Source organism: Neodiprion lecontei, chromosome 5 (assembly GCF_021901455.1).
Source record: "Neodiprion lecontei isolate iyNeoLeco1 chromosome 5, iyNeoLeco1.1, whole genome shotgun sequence".
NCBI classification, from domain to species: Eukaryota; Metazoa; Arthropoda; class Insecta; order Hymenoptera; family Diprionidae; genus Neodiprion; species Neodiprion lecontei.
This window is the reverse complement of record NC_060264.1, coordinates 6,876,525-6,896,783: the sequence shown is the minus strand read 5'-3', so window position 1 is coordinate 6,896,783 and position 20,259 is coordinate 6,876,525. Positions and strand designations below refer to the sequence as shown.

General features: G+C 37.2%; 2 protein-coding genes across 9 annotated transcripts in view; one reads left to right on the top strand and one right to left on the bottom strand.

The window, feature by feature from the left end:
- LOC107226066 (glutamate receptor ionotropic, delta-2) overlaps positions 1–20,259 on the bottom strand; it is a 40,561-nt gene that overhangs the window by 18,787 nt on the left and 1,515 nt on the right. For 2 of the 8 annotated variants that reach the window (XM_046741358.1, XM_046741360.1), the window contains exons 1-2: positions 623–1,786; positions 67–420 (exon numbers count right to left, since the gene is read on the bottom strand). The exons of 2 other annotated variants lie outside the window; for them this stretch is intronic. The gene's annotated coding sequence lies outside the window, so the exon portion shown is untranslated. Of the gene's footprint in view, positions 1–66; positions 421–618; positions 1,789–20,259 lie in introns of those variants that run through there. 4 more of the 8 variants (XM_046741365.1, XM_046741359.1, XM_046741367.1 and 1 more) reach the window with 4 other exon arrangements.
- LOC107226064 (putative inorganic phosphate cotransporter) overlaps positions 1,944–20,259 on the top strand; it is a 40,422-nt gene continuing 22,106 nt past the window's right edge. Inside the window, exon 1 of the mRNA XM_015666747.2 lies at positions 1,944–2,137. Coding sequence (XP_015522233.1) covers positions 2,038–2,137 — 100 coding nt within the window. The 5' untranslated portion in view covers positions 1,944–2,037. The remainder of the gene's footprint in view (positions 2,138–20,259) is intronic.

Below are 20,259 nucleotides of genomic sequence, written 5' to 3'. Positions count from 1 at the left end.
CTCTCACTGTGTTTACACAACGGTATCTCTTCTATGGTCAGGTATACCTGCGTACACAATGCATACCTGTGTATATACAGCAGCCAGGTCTAAAACTTGCGATCTTGACCTCGTATAAACGTGACGAATTACGGAGCCCAAGAATTCCTTGAAAGGAACGTCAAGTGCGAAGTAGTCTCATCGCGTATTTATAAAGCCCAATGTTAACTGGTCGAAGTCAGGTTTATACGTAGGCACATGTAAATACACGTATGTGATATTTGAGACGCTGCGGCGATCGTTGAAGCGGTGTATAAACCTGAATTTAGTTCCTTGAAAGTAAGAGCGTTTTTCCTTTTACGTCGTAGTTTTAAATGCTTCTTATCCCTTCCGTCTCTTTATCTCTCTCTCTCTCTCTCCTTCTCTCTTTGACCTGCCGTCCTGCATCGCAGAGTTTAATGGTTTAACGATAAGAAAAACTAGCGGACAACGTTGTAATTTAAAGAACCGTACAACAGGTGTGCAAAATCTATAACCATATAACCTTATACAGCCGTAACTGACAAAGCTGCAATAAACCGCGAAAAAGAGTCCTCAGCTTATAGGTTTAAGGTTGGATTACGTTTTATTATTACTTACTTACTTATTTATTTTTTTCAAAAACTTTCATTCCGTCACGTTGACTTGGCATGTTGCGAAAAACGCCGTCAAATTATATTTCGTTTTATTAAAACTGGTCAGTTGTCAGTGTAGATTTATAACTAGCAATTATTTTCTCCATTCTTGACATCACGTCTTCGAATTGATTAATCGGTCCCGAATTTTTAGATAGCGCAATTTTATTTCCAACACTTCACAACTTTGAACCAAATTTTCGTTTCCGTATTAGGGAAATGTGAATTCAACAGTGATTAATTTCCGACGCTTGGTGCGAGTATCCGGCGGTTACGAGTGAGAAAAACACTTGTAAGAAAAATAAAACACACCGTGTCTTTGTAATTTTTCCAGTTTACGCGCAAACTATCCAATAAATATAATAAATTAGAATAACGCCACGTAATCGTAGCAATAAAAATATTGATAAGAAAAATTCTCTATTACACGCATATACGCATTATACATAATTAGCAAAAGTGGATAATTAACGGAATGAAAATGAAAATATTCTTAGGCCTTTTACGATATACATATATTTATTTATAACGCACAGCAGAGCTATAAAATCTCATTGCAATACCGTATTTTTCCCGTGCGTCAAAGTCACGTTATGTCGTGTCACATATATACCGTCATTCTTCAAGCAATTATGCATAATAACAATAATAATAACAAGAAATTGATAAATATCCGCGAATCGCTGATTGCAGGCGTAACCCTATCAATATTGGATAAAAATAATTCCTGCCTTCGAATTCCGGTTTCGATCGAAGAAAACTGATACGTCGTTTATTTTCAATGCCGTACAAACCGTGGCTAGAAAGGCTAAAGGTTGCGGAAGAGACTTGAAAACAAAGGTGTAAACGAAATTTCTAATTCTCCCCTTCAATATCCGTTTTATAGCAACGGACGACACCGCGTTTAGGTATAAACCGAATCGCATTTCTCACTATAGGAGCCGAAAAACGGAGGGTGCCGAACGGTCTTTACCGCAATTTGAACGGTCAACCGAGACTCGCGCTATCACGGATTAGGTTTAATCCCTCGCAGCGAGAGTTGCCGATAAGCCGGCTCGGCGAGGGCGGAAGGGAGGGGGATGAAGACTAGCGGGAGGTAAACAGAGGGTGGGGCGAACGGGCAAGCCGGTGATTGGCGGATCGGCGACGGACGCAAGGTTCTTAGCGGCGCGGTGCTCGCCGAGTTTTCGTTAGTGAGCATTGCCTAGGTGAGCGACACGGAGCCTTTGGCGCTAGGCTGACGAGCTGTGTCTGACGGAAACCGAGAAAACCGAGAAAATCGAGAAAATTGAGAAAATCGAGAAAACCCACTCGCGACGAGGAGTAACCGAGTCGAAATCTATCGCCGGATAAAGTTGCCGAAATCCCGCGCTCTCCGTTCGAAATGGGTACCGGAAACGGAACTGGACAGGGCACCGAGATGGAGGCGAAGAACGGTGTCAAATCCCCGATGCCGACAGGGGAGGAACCGAGCAGGCCGCATGGTGAGTCTCCGTTCTTTTTTTTATCCAACGAAACCGCACAACGTTCGAATATTTCAAACGATATATACGACAAGTCTGTCAATTATTGACCCTGTTATTTTACGAAATTATAAATTGACGACAAAAAATTTTGACTTTCTCGATTACTAAAGCAATTGCTCTAGGATCAGAGGCTCGCAAGTTTATATTTTTGGTTATTTTAGAACTTTGGATCAAACAGATGCAACCGAAAAAGGTCAATAATTGGTAGGCACTTACCTTATCGCGAGGATTCCTTGGGAGTTGACAACGCGAACTACTTTCCGCCGGCATATAGGCAACCGGAGTTACGCATTGAACGCAGCAAGCGTGCGAGATGTAACTCCGGTTGTCTATGTAACGGCGGAAGAATCGTTTGCGTCGTTAACTATCAAGGAATCCTCCAGGTACGTCAAATGATACGCAGCTGTAAAAACCTTTCGCACAACCGCTGTAATCTATACACATATATAGATATACTGATTTTTAAATTAGTCATTTTATCGTTGCCTCTTTTCAACGCGTTCGAAAGATTTCATTCCCCCCCCCCCCCCCCAAAAAAAATATTTCTGAAACGAAAGTTTCGTTGTCTCAGACCACTGTGCAGCGATCTTAACGCGCTTTAAGTTGTCTTCGGGACACGTCGTCGACGGCACGTGGTTATTTCTAAATCCTCGATCTGCCATGAGATAACCCTAGCCACTTGGCGAAATGCCAGAGGATGCCATTGCAGACTGTGTCTAACTGCTACGTGTTATAATCTACCTACCGAAGAATCTTTTCGCCGACGAAAATTTTTATCCCCCCCTCCCCCACCTCGACTCCTTCTTTTCATGAACTTTTGTAAATCTCGTACGAATTTATACGTGTATACCCGCCTACCTGCTGCCGGGTTTAACACGAGGTTGTTACGTCTTGGTACAATATATCTGCAGGTGGATTCCATGTTCCTTGTGAATTGGAATATTTTTCTCTTTCGTTTTTTTCATTTGTAATCAGTCGTTTGTCGAAGCTGATAATTATATGCCATATACAGATATTTTTAAGAAAATTTAGTACATGTAAGACTTTGCGAAACGTCGTTTTAAGGCAACTCGACAGTTATTTTTTAAAATTAATTTTCTTCGTGGAATAAACGATGGAATAGATAGTTGATCTTGAAACGTATAAATTTGGACTCGTTCATTCGAAAGTTAATCCTCAATCTTCCGAAAGGACCTTGATTCATATGAAACGTAAACACATGGTAGTATGGGAAAATTTCTCTGCTATTTTTTAATTGTTATGTTAATTTCTCTCCCGTTTCTACGCTGTGAATCTTATTGATTCTTTAATTTTTTTTCAATTTTTTTTTTTTTTTTTTGCCTAACAATGAAAATTGACCCGCATACATACGTGTGTAACAACAAAATCGTATAGTACTCATCATCCTTATTAGCCTGCTAAAACTGTTACGCATGGAATATTTTTATAAAATTGACGTTGAATGGTCATAAAAGTAAAGTTCACTGGACGGTAAATAAAAACTAATAACCGACAAGTTTATCAGGAACCTTCTCATTTAATTATACAACTGAATAATTACGACCTTTTTACATGTCTCATAATTTCTATTCAACCAATAATTAAATTTTTCAATTTATTTTGTTTCACCTCGTCGGAATCAACACCGTAATCGTAAAACTCTACTGTTGAAAAATAATAAATTTCCTTTACTGTTCTTCGTTTAATAAATTGCAAGCGTTGATTACACGAAGCAGAATAATCACCTTGGTTTTAGGCGACTGTCGTCTCGTGGAGACAGAAAAATGTGGTACAACAGAATTGATACAGCTGGCATAATTATCAGCTTATACGTTGTATCTACATACACGTATATTATACAAGAGTGAAAATAAAAAAAAAAAAAAACACTTGTCTATAATTTCGCACGTATAATTATGCTATTTTTTAATTTCTATTAGTTATTTTTCGTTTTTATCAACGTCGAACAGTTGCGCAATACTGCCGTTAGTGCGCGGGTTATGTTTCACCGTACAACACTGCACAGATCAGCAGCTGCAACTCGGGAACTACTGCAATATGTACTGCATAGAATCGTCTGTTAATTTCCATCTAGGTGTATATATATATATACATACGTACATACATATATGTACATATATATTGTGTATCTAGATATACCTAATACCGCACATAAATATGCAGCTCGTCCAATGAAAGAGGCCATAAGAGATATATCTATGGAGTCGTAGTCCAGTAGCCAGCTCAAGGTCCCGATAAGACTGCTATTTTAACCTGCTTGCGTTACGATGATCGGAGCGTGCAGGTAAATTAAGGAGAAAAGCACTTTCGTTGCGTGTTTGCATTCTAAGTTTACGGGAGGATATCCGAAAGCGAAGTGCAAGTATTGCGTAGAAAATATGATCGTTGCATCGCGCGGTTCTCTCGAGAAATTTATTGGTTCGCGTAACGCGTTAGATCTCGATCGATTATGCGACAAAGGTATATAAATGTGCGCTTGTATTTTCAGTAACTTGAAAAAGAAGATATGGAAAATATTGACCTTTGCCTTCGAGATAACTTGAAATTGAGGTGGAGGATATGATAAGACCAGGGAAAGATTGAAATCATTAACGATCTGAATCGCGGGGTGTGTGGAAAATCAAATTTTTATATTACCGACGAAATTGGGGTAGTTGTGAAATCGCTGTATTGAAAATTGTTGAATACATTTTTTAATTATATTACAGAAAATTGAAAAATTGAAAGAAGCATAACGCTTTGACTTCTTGTACCCTTAGTTCGCAAATATCGCCGAGTTCATCTGTAAATTCGATCAATTGACCCAGTCAAATATCAGACGATTGATTCGATGAATGTTGAGAAGTCTTACTGTGCAATAAACATGTGAAATTTCTTTGTACATCAAAAATTGCGACCGGATTTTCATCGGAATTTGCAGTTGGATCGTAGAAGGCAATCTGGATGAAACTTCGAGGTCTAAATACGAGCGTGTTTTTTTAAAGTAAAGATCCAAGCTTGATTATATGTATAATTGATTTTCATTTCTTCGACGTGGGCATTGAATTTCCAAAAAGTCTGCTAGAGACCGCGTGCAGTTAAATTTATTTTTCCAATCAATCTAACGTGTCCAAATTTGTTCCAATTTCTTATTTTTCACCATTTATTCCCCCATCGCCAATCGGAAAATTGGTTATTCGGCCTGGTTTCCAGAGCGAACGGTTTGTGCGCATTTTTCGGTAATTATATCAGAACGTCATTGAACCACAGTTCCGATTTCGAGGGAGAAATTAATTACATTTGATCCTTTTATTCGAGTACGTAAGAATATGCGTATCACCTGCGCACAGAATCGAGAAAGTTCGTGTTCAAGACGAACGGTTATTTTATCGGAGTCAATTAATTGTGACGTAATAAAATTTGACACCATTGTAGGTAATCAAATGCGTTTACACGCACGTGTGTTGTAAGTATATTGTACATGTAATTACGATACAACACGTCAGTCATTGTAAAAAAAATAAATAAATAAATAATAGGACGTGAAAGTTTTCCTCGTACAGTACGATTATATTTGTTTTATGAATTTTGTAATGATTGTCATATTATTTTATCGTTATTATAATAAAATTCATCAATTTTTAATGTGATTCCGGATATTTGGTCGAAAGTAATATTTTTCACAGTTTTGTACCGATCTTCGGTAATCTATTTCTAAAAAATAAATTTACCCGGGGACGAGGTGTTATTCAGTTGCAGATCAAGCGACAAACGATTATCAATTGTTTTAAAGTAATTACAAACTGTTTCAAGTAATGTCGCAGCGGTTTCAAATAATTAGAAGCGGTTTCGCCTATGGTTACAATCTGTTTCAAAACTGATTTCTAAACGATTTCACAATTATTACAAACGCCTTTAAAGTGATACCAAATTATTTCAAACTAATCGTAGCGATTTCACGCAATTTCTGAGGTATTTTATTAAAAAGAGGTTTGCAATTTCCACGACTAAATAGCCCCTTTTGCCCGTATAAAATTACCATTGTCATTCTCAATTTTCGCCGTCGTATAAAAAAAGAAATCATCATGGAAAGTGAAAATTATCAGAAGAACGGCTGCGTGCTCCCGCCATCGAAAGTGACTACGTTTCGTTCCGCTTGAATTCAGAGAGGTCAGATCGGCTTACTTTTCAATAAAGCCGGTTAAACCATGTCAACAATTCGAACGAATTTCGCTCCACGTACGCTGTACAATAATATTACATCTGCGTCATCGTACAGAACGGCGCAGATTCATTCGGTCGTACGAATATGGATCGATGGCGGTTGTAAAATAGGCTGCCAGACATCATCGGATGAATTTCACCTCTCGGTATCATACCTACGCAACTTTCTATCGTAGTTCTACTACCGATCGCACAGTATGAGAATAAGAAAAAAACGCAGTGGAAAAAAATAGAGATTGTTTAAAATCCGTGTTGAACTTCGACGCTTTCACATACGATTCAACCATCGTCGTTCGATTGGGTAACGTAATCGACAGTAACGAACAGCCTTACCTGAATTGCCTTTGTGTAATTTCATTCCTTTGTACTATCGAGCATAAAACGAGACTTGCGTGGTTATTCTTTACTCGTAGTAAACATATTTGTCTCGCGCCACCATCTTTTATGCAACGATGTTGACCCAACGCAGTTTTATCCCCTTGGCAAAAGCGCAACTTCTCACCTGGCCTCGTTCGCCAACCGTAGACGCGCAACCTCCAAGGTTATTAAAGCTCGCCATTAGCCCAGTTCGATATCCGAAGCTGTGGATTTTTTCATTCCCTTAATTTTGCACCGACTTCGCGGACTTGCCAGAGGAATTTTAAGCAACGAGTTTTTTCCGTTTCTAAAGATTTTCGCAGCCGTTACGACGTTACGTTACATCACATTTTTCTTCGCACTTTTTTTTTTTTTTTTTAACTGCACGACCTCTAATTCTTTTGCGCGGGTTACAATGCGGCATACCTGTCTCGAATCAGCGCGCGACTCCAGCAAAATGCTAATTTAACCAGTGCCTGTGATAACGTATAATTTGGTGAACGAGCATGCAAAAACATTGTTCGAAGGAGTTGAAAAGAAACAAGTTTCACCTCCATTTTTTGTGTATTAACTTTGTTTTGTCTGTAACGTACCTGCGTGCAGGATTGAGCCCAGCATTATCACTATTCGTGTATGCAACAACACCTCGCTATATATATATATACATATATATTGGAAGATTTTTAAGTTGAACCGGCAAATTTTTGTCGCTTCGATCAATCTACATGCCTGAATTTCGGACAATAATTCGACACTAACAATCGTGTGATTGAAATTAGCCAATATTTGCCGAATTGAAGATTTATAATGTTAATCCGTAGAATGAACGGGTAAACAAAGTATAGAAAACAAATTTCCGAAACATGCAGTTCTCAATTTGCATTTCAACTCACATTGTCTCATTATTTTGCAAATTATTTTGACACAGCGTCTTGAAAAGATTGCGAAACGTGACGAAATAACCAAATTTGCGTATCTCTCAGTAATACTCGTAGTCTTTTTCGTTTCGTTGGGTTTTTATCAGACAGAAATTACGTTCCTACATTATCTCGAAAGGTATGTTCTAACCGAAAACTCGTGTAACCTATAATCTATTTCACCAGCGTATTTAATCACGCGGTAAACAGCGGTTGCGTCCTGACGTAAAAACAGCTCGTAATGAATTTCCGCATCATAACTTCGGTTTAGATGATTAGGATTCACGCGTGTGTAAAAGAAACACTAGCGGTCTTTTCGCACTTCCGCGTTGCTTAAGGGCTTGGGCAATATCATTATACGTCCAATGAAATATAAATAGCAATCAATGTAATTTTCAATGTTATATTATACCAATGTTCACGTATATTATAACGATTGTGCGTATATTAAAATACCTATACCGAAAAACTCACGAAGAAAAAGAATGTACAACAGAACAGACCATTTTTGATACCTAATTAAAAGAAGAAAAAAAAAGATGATGTTCATCCTATAATAAATCAGCTGAATCTTGAATATAGAATAATGAGAAACTGGATTTTTGGTGCGAGTTTTTATCCTAGTCGGATTCGGCGGGATTACCGAATTTTAATTATGAATGATAAAAAAAAAAAAAAAAAACTGAATTGGAATAAATGATTGTGAATCGTGAACGGAAACTCCCGTCGCAACGAGTTATTGCGTCTGAATGTCGTTGACCTTTTCAGGTCGACGAAGTGCTGATCAATTATACTCGGCGGTCGCAATTCTACAACGTAAAAGGTGGCTTAGAATTTTTTTTTTCGTCCTCAATGGACCCGCGCAAAGAGTTGAAACAAAAAAATCACAGAGTAGCGGTTAATCTTGTAAGCCAAATCGGTGGGACCGGAAAAGAAAAAAAAAAAAATAGAAGAAACAATCAACTCGTACCTTCACGCGATAGCTGTTCTACGAAGTTCGCGCTTTTTGCCGTCAGCTCATCGAACGTCTACGGCTCATAAAATACCAGAACCCAACCGCGCGTCTTACTCCAAAGAGCAAAGCCCTATTACACGAAATGTCACGGAGGGAAAGGAATTCTTAAAACAAGAAAATAGATTTCGTTGGATTCCATTCGATTCAATCTAGTGTCCGTTATTTGTTCCAAATACGATGACTTTAAATTCAACGACTTCGATTTAGTTAGTTTGTCAAAATGATTCAGCCAAGCGAATTCCACGATTCCACAAAAGCCTTTCCCGTCGCGATCGAGTGAAGTATTGATTCGATCGAAACTTTCGATGCGTTTCCGAAATTGAGTCGACTAAATATCATTTCATTTGAAGTTTGTGTATTGTTCCACCAAGTCGCATGTTCGTTGACCGAGACAATTGGGTACTTGAAATAAAATAAGCGCGCGAATCTAGCGAACAAAAAATTTAGATCGATCGAACGCCCTACTTTGTTGATTTAACCGGAGCTTGTTTTGCGTAAATGGTTGAATCAGTTGCAATAATTTGTTTACGAGGTAAAAGAAACCCCGCATGCAAGCGCTTTGAAACGAGTAGAGAATATATTCATTGTAAACGTCGGTATACCGGTACTGTAAACGGCCAGTAGGCGGCGAATTTTCTCGCTACGCAAGCAACGTAAAACTGTAAAAATGTAAAATTGGGTAGACGAATAGGAAATGAGATAAGGATAACCTGAAATAAATTTAAAATCATAAATGTTACAAACGAAGAAAGCATAATAGCAAGATCTTCGAGTTATGGAAATTGACATTGTCTACCAATAAACAAAAACATATATACGATAATAAGCATTTAGGTATTGCCCATTGAATAACGGCTAAATCCCACTAAATATTGAGTCAACAGAATTATCAATGATTATGATTCGAAAAGTACGTTTTCTGCGCTTGAATAACTCCAACGTGTTCAGTCAATGCAAAAGATTTTTGTAACAACAAATTTCATTGCGTGTTCCAACCGTTGAACACTCGACTCAACAAAATATAAATTAGGAGAAGTTCAATTTGTATTGATACAACAATTTCGTATTTTTAGAACAAGACGACTTTCTTTTCCTCGTCTCTCTTTCCCTTTATTTCTTTTTTTTTTGTGTTATTGATTGGAACCGATTGCAGTACGTTACTCTTATCACAAGTATACGCCTGCAATGTGAATCCTGAACGTCAGTGCAGAGGAGGCTTTCTAATTCGCAATAAGAGAATGGTTCTATTCCGTTAGAACCAATCCCATTAATCATGATCTGAATAGCGTATCATTTATTCTGATAAGCGAATGGATTTGAAGGTACGCAAAAAATAAAGTTCAATTTCTTGTGTACAATCAAGAGACGTAAATTTATATTCTCAGCAGTTTTCCGTAACAAATCGCGAAATCTTAATCTCAGTACGTGTATGAAAAAAAAACTCTCGCGGATTACGTTCTTCTATTCTTGTAAATTGTTGTGCTATAAAATTAAATAGAAAATTCTTGCGCTTTCACCTTCAGGTAAAAATGATCAAACTTTCTGATGTTTGAACGTAATATGTTTGCATTCAAATCTACGTAAATATTGGCGAAGTGAATAAATTACGTAGGTACATACCTAGATTTCGAAGTGTCTAATGCTACAGTATATTTCGTTATACTAATATTCGTGAATTTTTCTTCCTTATTACATATTTACTTTCCGTAAGTTTACAATATCCTTTAGATATAATATAATAAAAGAGTGACACTTTTGTCGCAATAAAACAACGGAATGTACGAATGTTATTGGGTAAAAATTTATTCTTAAAGACGCAGCGCAGAGTCGCGTATACAGGAGTTATTATAAGTGTACCTTTTATGTGTACGCAACTGTCGATAATCAAATATTTGGGTGAAGACCGTGCTTGGTCGTGTAAAGCAAACTTAAGACGCGGACAAAAGTTTTACTTCTTTCTTCCCTTTTTTCATATTTTTCTTTTCTACACACTGCAGCCTCATCGGTAACCAAGTCACGATTCGTTGCACGTTTTATCTTCTGCGAAAGAAGTCGCGGTGACCTCCTCTTAATATCTGTTGTAATTGTTTACGCTCGTAGTCAGTTAAAAAGATGCTAACGCAGACAGCGGGACTTTCCTTCACCGATCGAATAATTCCACCGTCATATTTCATTTTTGCGAATTGTATATGCATACCTTTTTTATGCCAAAGAACCTTGCTTTGTAAAACAAAAACGATTAGAATAATTTGTCGTCACTCATCAGACGAACGGTGAGAAATTAATTATCTGACGAACAAGCTAGAGTTCCGCATACTCGTCGTATAATTTAATTTATATATATATTTAGTTAGACGAGGAACCCAAATTTAACAACCGTCATTATGGAGCAATAATTTTAAGTTATAGACCTACCTTTGAATAATCATATTTAAAATCATCTACTGCGCCTCAAATCGCGCAGCCCGAATAAAACTAAAAAGAAAAAAACCATGTAGGTAGTTGAAATATATTTTGAGCAGTGTTTTGCTGTTTTATTTTCATATTTTATTTTACAGCTATCGGTATACTTGTGTAATCATCCGTTTTGAACACATTTGAAGCGTGTCTTTCTTCTAAATTCTGCATTCACGATTTCCCTCGATGAAAATGCACATCGTACATTTATCGAAAAAATGCTGCGAGCAGCAGCACAATGAATATTTGACAAAGGCAAAGAAAAAAAAGATGAGATGAAATGAGGTTGAAAAAAATCACCCATCCCGAATTGACCCCGGGGCAATTTGTGCACAAGGGTGAATTGAAAGCGGAAACGTCGAATGAATGGGAACGAGTGCGAATTGTGAGGAACTTTGGTGCGAGTACGCGGATGTAAGGTGTATACCCATACATGTAACCTTATTCTACATGCACAGACAACTCATACACAGAAGCGAGAAAGCGAAGGACGGAAACCGAAGAACCGTGGGTTTAAAATTGCGGATTAGAATCACGCGTTGGGACCGAACGCTGTAGTTTTATGGCGTGCACGGAATGTACGGAAGTTTACTTGCCGTTTAAAGAGCAAACCCAACGGCCTGGATTAACTTTGCAGGGAGTTTGACTCGCTTCGTGTTTCCGAGCCTTATTGTCAGATACCGAAGGTTAAGGCTGATGACCGTCATTCCGTGTATCCTCTACCTGTCCGCCTTACGAACAACGCAAAGCTTACGTCACACTGTCCCTCAAAGCATGGATCAATAGCCTCGACGATGGAACGAAAAATTTTACGTCGTGCAGAGCTTGGCGAACGCACTCTGAAGCATTATGGGCCGCCTGAGAATCAGCTTTCGCATGCCTGTCACGCGACGTCCTGAAAAGTGCCTCGACCTTCTCGATGTTCAACCCAATCCTCGTCGGTCGTGACAATAATGATGTCAAAATTGGGAAGAACGTTATGTCGATAAAGACGAATCAGCGGATTGCGTTACAGTGAGTTACGTCGAGTTTCAGGAAATTCGAAGGTTCGATGGTGCTTTCGAAAGTTTAGTTATTCCAGAACAGCTTTTTTTATGACTTTCTTTTTTTTTACCTCTTATCTGCACGTCCTGAAGGTTGGCCTTCGATGTATTCAGCAATTTCATAAAAGATAAATTCCCTGCGATTTGCGTAATGAAAATCTTTATTATGACGGTATTAATCCTGAATTTCTACCTTGTCAAAATGAAAAGTTATATACAAAAGTTATAATCGCAATAATGGCGGAAGGATGGAACAAAAGTTCGTATTCATATTCTCTGGAAATACTGTAACGTGACCGTAGTCGCATCAACTGCGCATGTTTCTCTCATTGTCAGTCAAGTATGCATAAAAAATCACGCGAGTAAAGAAGAATAGAAATATACATTAAAAAGAACACAGCTGCATAACATACCTATATGTATATGTGCTGTATACGCGTGATGAATCGTTAAATAACGTCGATCGATTACGATGTGTATTAAATTTAATAACAGAAGCTCTTACTCGACAAACGACACGTCAAATGCTTTGATCATTTATTATTATCATTTATTAAGATAGCGAACTACCGAAATCATTTTCATGAATAACAAGTAGGTACAGATGAATGGTAAATTTCGCACGTATCATCAATAAGTTATAAATAACTTGTCTTTAAAATCTCGGTGATTACATAGTTGAAAGATCTTATCTCAAGATAAATCGTTCAGCTGGTTGACAGGATATAATATCATTGAAACATATCACGAAGTTACACCGCCGTCTGTCATTATTAAACAGCCAATTATCCATTCATGACTAATTAAGCTCGTTGGTTTTAATTGTTTTATCTGTAAAAACGTCTCCGCATCGGCATGGCGCGCATATTAGGCTCGTGATTCTTTATTTTCAACTTAAACTTGCTGTTAAAGACCTTCTCATATTTGGATCATCGCAGAGAATCTTCGGCAGACTCGATTCTTGCAAATTTTCCAATCAATATTTCTTGTAAAAAATATTATCGCTTACCTCCGTCCGAAACCATTTATTTATTTACTATTCTGTTTTCATTTCTCGTTTTCCGAATCGCGCACAAATATTTCCACTTTTTTTTAATTATTTTTCCTCACAAAATAGTAACGGCGTATCGTGACCTACTTCAAATACATGTGCAATAAACAAATGTATGCACATAATATACATACGGCGAAACGTTAATTAATCAACAATTATTGACGCGAGATAATTTATGGACCGAACCGCTTTGCGCAATGGTGATAAAAGCAATTAGCGAGGCTCATGTGTTCGGGTTTTTCGAAAACCGGTCGCATGCAGCTGCAGCCATATCGCGATTTGCGAAACTGCAATATGTTACGTACGGCAAGCATGTGATTATCGTGTATACCTATAAACGCATTTTCGCACCGAAATATAGCGAAGACGTTAATTAAAGGAAATCTGGACCCGTCTCTCGGATTGAACAAAAATATTTTCACAGTCTAATACATCCGCAATTTAGCATTTCGCTCAACATCATGTCCTGCCTCACAATTGCCCCAACTTGTAATATTCGATATTTGCAAATGTAAATTTTAAAAATATCCAAACAACAAGAGTGAAATGTTCTCAATTCGGTGTAGGTATTTACGTATAATTTTATTTTCTTTTTTTCTTTTTTTCCGAAGACCTAATGTTACGAAATTCATTCAGTTTTTTTTTTCTCTCTTCTTCGTTTTATGCGAAGTCAAAGTTGTACGCGTAAATTTTTTCGCACACAATTTATACCTCAGCATAGACACGTGAATTTTTTTATACGTCAAGTAATTATCACTTCATATCACGATTATTATACTAGCTAATAAAATAGTCCCGCAGAAATTAGCGCGGTGATGTTTGCTTTTCGTGCAAGGTGTTCTCGCTTATATATATATATATATACACCTTGTATCGCACTGCAACGCATATGTGCATATGTATACATACATTAAATCCACTTGGTGTCTTATCTCGTACACGTATGTAAATTGACTTTATAAAAAATTCTGCCTACTTTCGCCTGATCCAGCGAAATCATCGCGTCGTCGTCTCACCTACATATTACAGGTGTACCAGATTTTGCCTCCGCGTCGCGGCTGCAGCTCGGCGGCTATACGGATAAAGAAAAACTTTATTATTCGATAAATATTTTTGCAACGTTGCTGAAATTCTTATCAACTACGTGAAATTATTGTTATTATTTTTTTGTGTCAACGGATTACCGCGTGATCATCGAATATGCGACTCTCGTCATTATTTTTTGCTTTTTTCGAATGTGTCTCGGTTGCCGCGATTGAATTTTCCACTACCCATTTTAGGGTGATAATATATGCATAGTCACTTGCACGCCGATAATACGACGGAACAAGTTTAAAAGCGCAAAGCAAGCAAAAAACAATCCGGGAATACTTGATTTTTTTTTTTTTTTTTATTCTTTAAACGTATTCGCATGAAAATAAATATAATAATTTAATAATTTCTTGTCATTTAAACCACGAAGCTTTGATTCACTACACCGCAAATTTGCATTGTCGAAAAAAGGAACGAATCGTAATTTCTATGCGAACGTAAAACGTAACAAAAGCTGTTTGTGTTGTGAGATTGTATGAGGTGGAAATAATTTGCATTCATCTGTTCTCTCGTTAAAATTTATTTCCACCTTTATTATTAACCTCTACGAATATAAGACGTTTTTAAACGACATTTGCAATCTATTCGTGGCAATTACGCATATCTACTGTGTATACCTGTATATGTATTAGGTATACATTTTTTTTCTAAACGAAGTTCGTAGTAACTGTATCGCATTTTATTATACACACCTTTACGATTTGTCCTTCGGTTATAACGTAAACCGTGCTGCAATTTCCGCTTGAAAAATCGCTAACGTCGGTTTGTGTTTTTTTCCCCGGGTTTTCAGCGTTAGATTATACGTCCGGCATAATACAAACTATTCGAGCACATCGTTTGGCCGGTCTATTATGGCCGAATCATTGTTGTCTCAACAACATGTCCAGAGGATTAACTTTACACGATGCTATATCAGCTTCGTCTAGGAATTTAAAAATGTTTTTTCGAAATATATTACTCCTTTGGCATTCTCGTTGTTATGTCATGTTGTGTTATGTTATAAATAGGTGCTGACTATAGGCGCGGTTCAACTTGTACACACCTTTTGAATAACTTTGTCCGTAGCGAGGAAAGGAACGCGCTTATGCAAGCATTTTCTACCCTCGTGCTTGTGTGATACAGATTCGACACGCGATTTGCAACGGCGTTTGCAAATTGTTCCCCCTCCCCACCCTATCTTTCTCTCTCTCTCTTTTCATTTCATTATTGTACAGCATAATTCACACGTAATAAACTCTATCTATCTATCTATCTATCTATCTATCTATCTTTATTCGCCTGCATCTACCTTCGTCAATCAATTCCATCCCATCACGCGAAATGGAATGGCACGTGAGTTCGTAATGATATTTGAACAATTTGCGCGACGATTGATGGAGAAGAAAACACGTCTGTCAACATATGTTCTAACCATCTGCCACGCGGTGTTTCTTATTGCCAAGAGATTAAAATCTACGCGTAGGTAAAATAGTTTATCATTCTATAGAAGATTGATGCGTGACCGAGGTGACCGGTATTGTTGTTTGGAAATCCAGTTGCACTTGTCACCTTTCAAATTCAACAGCTTATCTGTTTTCTACTTATAGGTTTTCTAACTATCTAGCCCGTTATGGAGAACAAATTTCTCGGCTATTTCACAAGGCTGTAAAAACCCTTTTCCAATTGTACTCCATATCTAATCGGTCAACTAATTTTTTTTTTTTTTCGTTGCCGACACGTTTCATAGATAGACTCTTTCGCTACTTGATCTACTCTTCCCGCTCGAAATAACCGCCGGTTCTCTTCAATGAAGTTTATTAATAGCACAGACAGCGGGATTTCATTACCTACGAATAATCGCGTACCCTTCGTGAACTGGATATCGTTGGTAGTTAGTTTTTTTTTTTTTTTCTTTCACCCTATCCCTGTAGTATTTAGTTCAGATTCAAATTATCTGGACAGAATTTGACTTCTACATAATCCGCGAAAAACGTACTCAAAGATCTTCCACATCTTATGAAAATCGTAAAATATTTACACATCTTAAGATATTTTATACTCTTGCATCTAACGGAGAATTGATCGAGCTGTAAGTAAATTGCAAAGGATTTTGAAATTTCAAAGTTACTTTCGACAATATTATTTTAAATTCAACAATTTTTATCACTTGACAGGGAGAGTAAAAATTATTCGTGAATGCGTTCTTTCTTGTACGATTTGATATAACGTGCGGCGTGTAGGGTTAATTTTTGTATGAAAACTGCAGTGTTAATCTTGACGTGAATCAGACTCTACTCCTGAAATAAAGTCGCGACAGAAGCAATTATTGTAATTACATAGTCGACGACTGCAATGCATCATCCCATAAACCACGTGAATTTTCTAGTTACGTCATTGCGCAAATTGCCCACATCCTTCTTTCAAGAATCGCCAACTCGAAGGAAGTATCAAAAAACATATCGTCCGCGTAAGCTGCAACAACGTGAAACACTCAATTATGCGGTAAATAATATTCATTGCAATCTAGCCTACGGAAATTAAAATCTACATATTCTCAACACCTTTCTTTCTGTCAACGTGAAAATTTTTTTCATAAATTTACATTTTCACCATAATTTGTACGAGCTTACTGAAAAACGATTTTGAATCAACGTCGTCGTGAGTGTCGTTAGGTAATCGATCGTCTAGCTAGAGTTACCACCATCGCACGTAGCAGGTAATTAAAAATAATCTGTGTACACCGAGACCTATTATTATCTCGGGAGTATAAACAATTTGAGATCGTTCATTTCTACTCGTACGACGGGTTATTAGACAACATTCAGGCTCCACTACGGACCTCAGATTACATAGAATTATTAACAAAATTACGTCTCCTATCTTGTTCGGATAAATAATCGGGTATTTGAAACGCATTAGATATTCGAGAAAATAGGTAGAAATAATATAAATTGAATTGCACCGATGAATAAATCGTAACGACGCTCTTGGCCGAGGTGATCGGAATTTTAAACGATGCTAACTGAGTGTGAATATTGGATTAGTTAGTTATCAGCTCTCGAGGAATTTTACTAATCGTAAACATAAATATAACGAGGTGCGTGTCACGTTCCTGGCGAGCATACCGGTATCATTTCAAACATTTGATTGTAAGACTGATGTCTTTATTACCGACAGAATTATTTATTCAGCTTACCCAACATCGCCTGGTAACGTCAATGGCTTATCGGTCGTCGGTACGAATAGTGAATCCCAATTATCGGTAAAATCGATATCGATTGTTCGTTATACCGACCGGCACACGGTATGTTTCAGTTTTTAAAATCAGTCATAGATGACTTCGTCGCTACGGTCAAATTCGAATCATCATTTTAATTCAATAATAGGTCTCGGAGATAAAATTAAGATCATATCGGGTATTGCGTACATCTGATTCGTCTGGTTGATTTTGATCGTGACGAAAATGCAATTAAGATAACCCCAATAAGCTTTGTTGCATTTGTTATATTTTTTATTTTCCACCTTCAAGATTATCACTGCGAAGAAATACTCGACGCATAAAGCATGTTTGTGCCTTACATATCTGCGAAAATTGTAATTAAAAACACAGATATTTCCGCGAATATCCACTTGTTTGTTCAAGATTAATCAAACTCCCGATTGTATCGAAAAAAATATAATTTGCTCTCTTTTTCTCCATTAATCGTACGTATCGAGGGAAAACCCGGACTTGAAACGCGTCAGCGGTCATTTTATTTTACTTTTTTTCTATCTATCATTAACTTACATTTATTTGAGTCTCCTATATTTATCCGCGACGAGTAAATTTACAGATATTTCGAATCTTCTGACAATTTGATTTCAACAACTGGCACACAAATTTCGGTTACAAAAATACCTCTGTAAATTATCTTTATCGTCAACTAGTAAAAAAAATGTCATGTTACGCATACTGCGATCGACCTTCGATTACACGAAACAATGATTGATTTATCCCTGAGAATGACTCCGATTATTCCAATTATTATTACTATTATTACTATCATTATTATCGTGATCACAATTGTCTTAATGACATTACTCCGTTACGATAGGTTAGTGACACCGAGACTTGTGAGATTGTGAACGAGCGAACGAACGACGCCGATATATTCGCGATAAGAGAGTTTAGTTAATATAAATGCAGAAAACAAACTATGCGTACCCGCTCTAAAATAAATATAAAAATATACACGATGAGACAGTCAGCACGGTAACGAGCGATGATGAAGTACGTGGATATTGATCAGAAATTCTTTACAAATGTTAACTTTTTTTTTGCAATTGACCTCGGTTGAAAATAAGGCTAAAAGAAATTAATAAAAAGAGGCGCAGTTAAAAATCGTGATATTTTTTTTCATTTTTTCAATTGATTTTTGATTGAATTTACAATTTATTACAGGCCAAGTGGAGGATCGTTATCCGTCACGTTTTGGAAATATCTTATAATCGCCAGTACTTACTTGAGATTCTGTAGCAAGACAACGGATATTGTTTCCCATTTTTTATTTCTATTCTTCCCATTGTAAGAGACTGATTACACGGCAGACTTTAAACGAGATCGTGAATCAGGCTACGTGCTCCTGCTAACGACCCTAGGAACGTGCAGAATCGACGTAAAAGAGCAAATAAAATTGAATTCGCCATTGTCCTAGCGGCGTTATGCTAACTTGTCACAAATAGAATTTGCGCAGGCTAATAAGCTAATACGCGATTGTTTATTACCCGTTTACACCTGTGTATAATACGGGGTAAAGCCTCGTTGAATGACATTTATGACATTGTCGACTCGCTGATCGTAATCTCAAAAGCTAGGCTTCTTGAATTTCGAAGCAACTCTGTCACCGCGAGCGGATTCTACGCACATCATTTTCTACACGTATCGTGTTTTAATCATACGCATGCAATCGATTATTTATAATTATTATATATTGTCCAAATTATCACATTTCACTGTCCAAAATTAGTCGTACGAAAATTTGAGATTCATCCTCGATGTATATCATTCGATCACTCATGCATGCTTATTCAATTCTCGCGTATGACCTCGTAATATACGATCCCGTCCCAATAAATTCATCATGTTAATTGTTGTATTAAAAAGTCTAGTAAAAAGAAAAAAAAAGTATAACTTATAAAAATCTAGATTTTGCAGAAAATCCGTATCTGATCGTTTAGTAACGCACGGAATTTCAATTGCTGACGGTTATCACGGTATTTTACAATTTTTAATATCATTTCCCATAGTTTGCAACGATTTGATTATTAGGTGAAATGGAAAATACGAATTGGCTGCTCTCACGGTACTCGGGTATACTTTTAAAGATAAATATATTTGCCAACCAATGTAATTTCGGCATGTTTTTCTTTCTAATCTTACGGTGCTCTTTACTCTGTACACAAAATCGTGAAATCGTGCAATCAAATGAGTATGACCTGCACGCGTACGTAATTGTTGAAAAATGTCACGATACCTGTACTAGCACGTGGCTGTGTCACTTATCTATAAGATGGTTGTATTTATTGTTTACGGTCGTGACACAGGTTATCCATGAATTCAAAACGTAGATGAGACGATAATTTCATGGCAATGTGTCAATATCAATAATATAGTATATCGGTATATCAGTATATTAGTAATACCGAATTCCGTATTGTCAGACAAAGGCTATAATCTGTCGTGTGCAGATAGTTGCAGATTGTTATCTCTTTGATAGCCAAAACCGAATCTCCCGACACATATCTATAACGTATTCGAGAAACCCTCTCGTTCTTTCAACCCGTCCTTACTTATTTAGATAAAATCTATTTGACGCAAACGATTTGACAAGTAAGCTCCAGGCTTCGGTAAAATGATTTATAAGCCGAGTATGAGGCGTTCACGCTTTTGAAAGCTTAAGAGA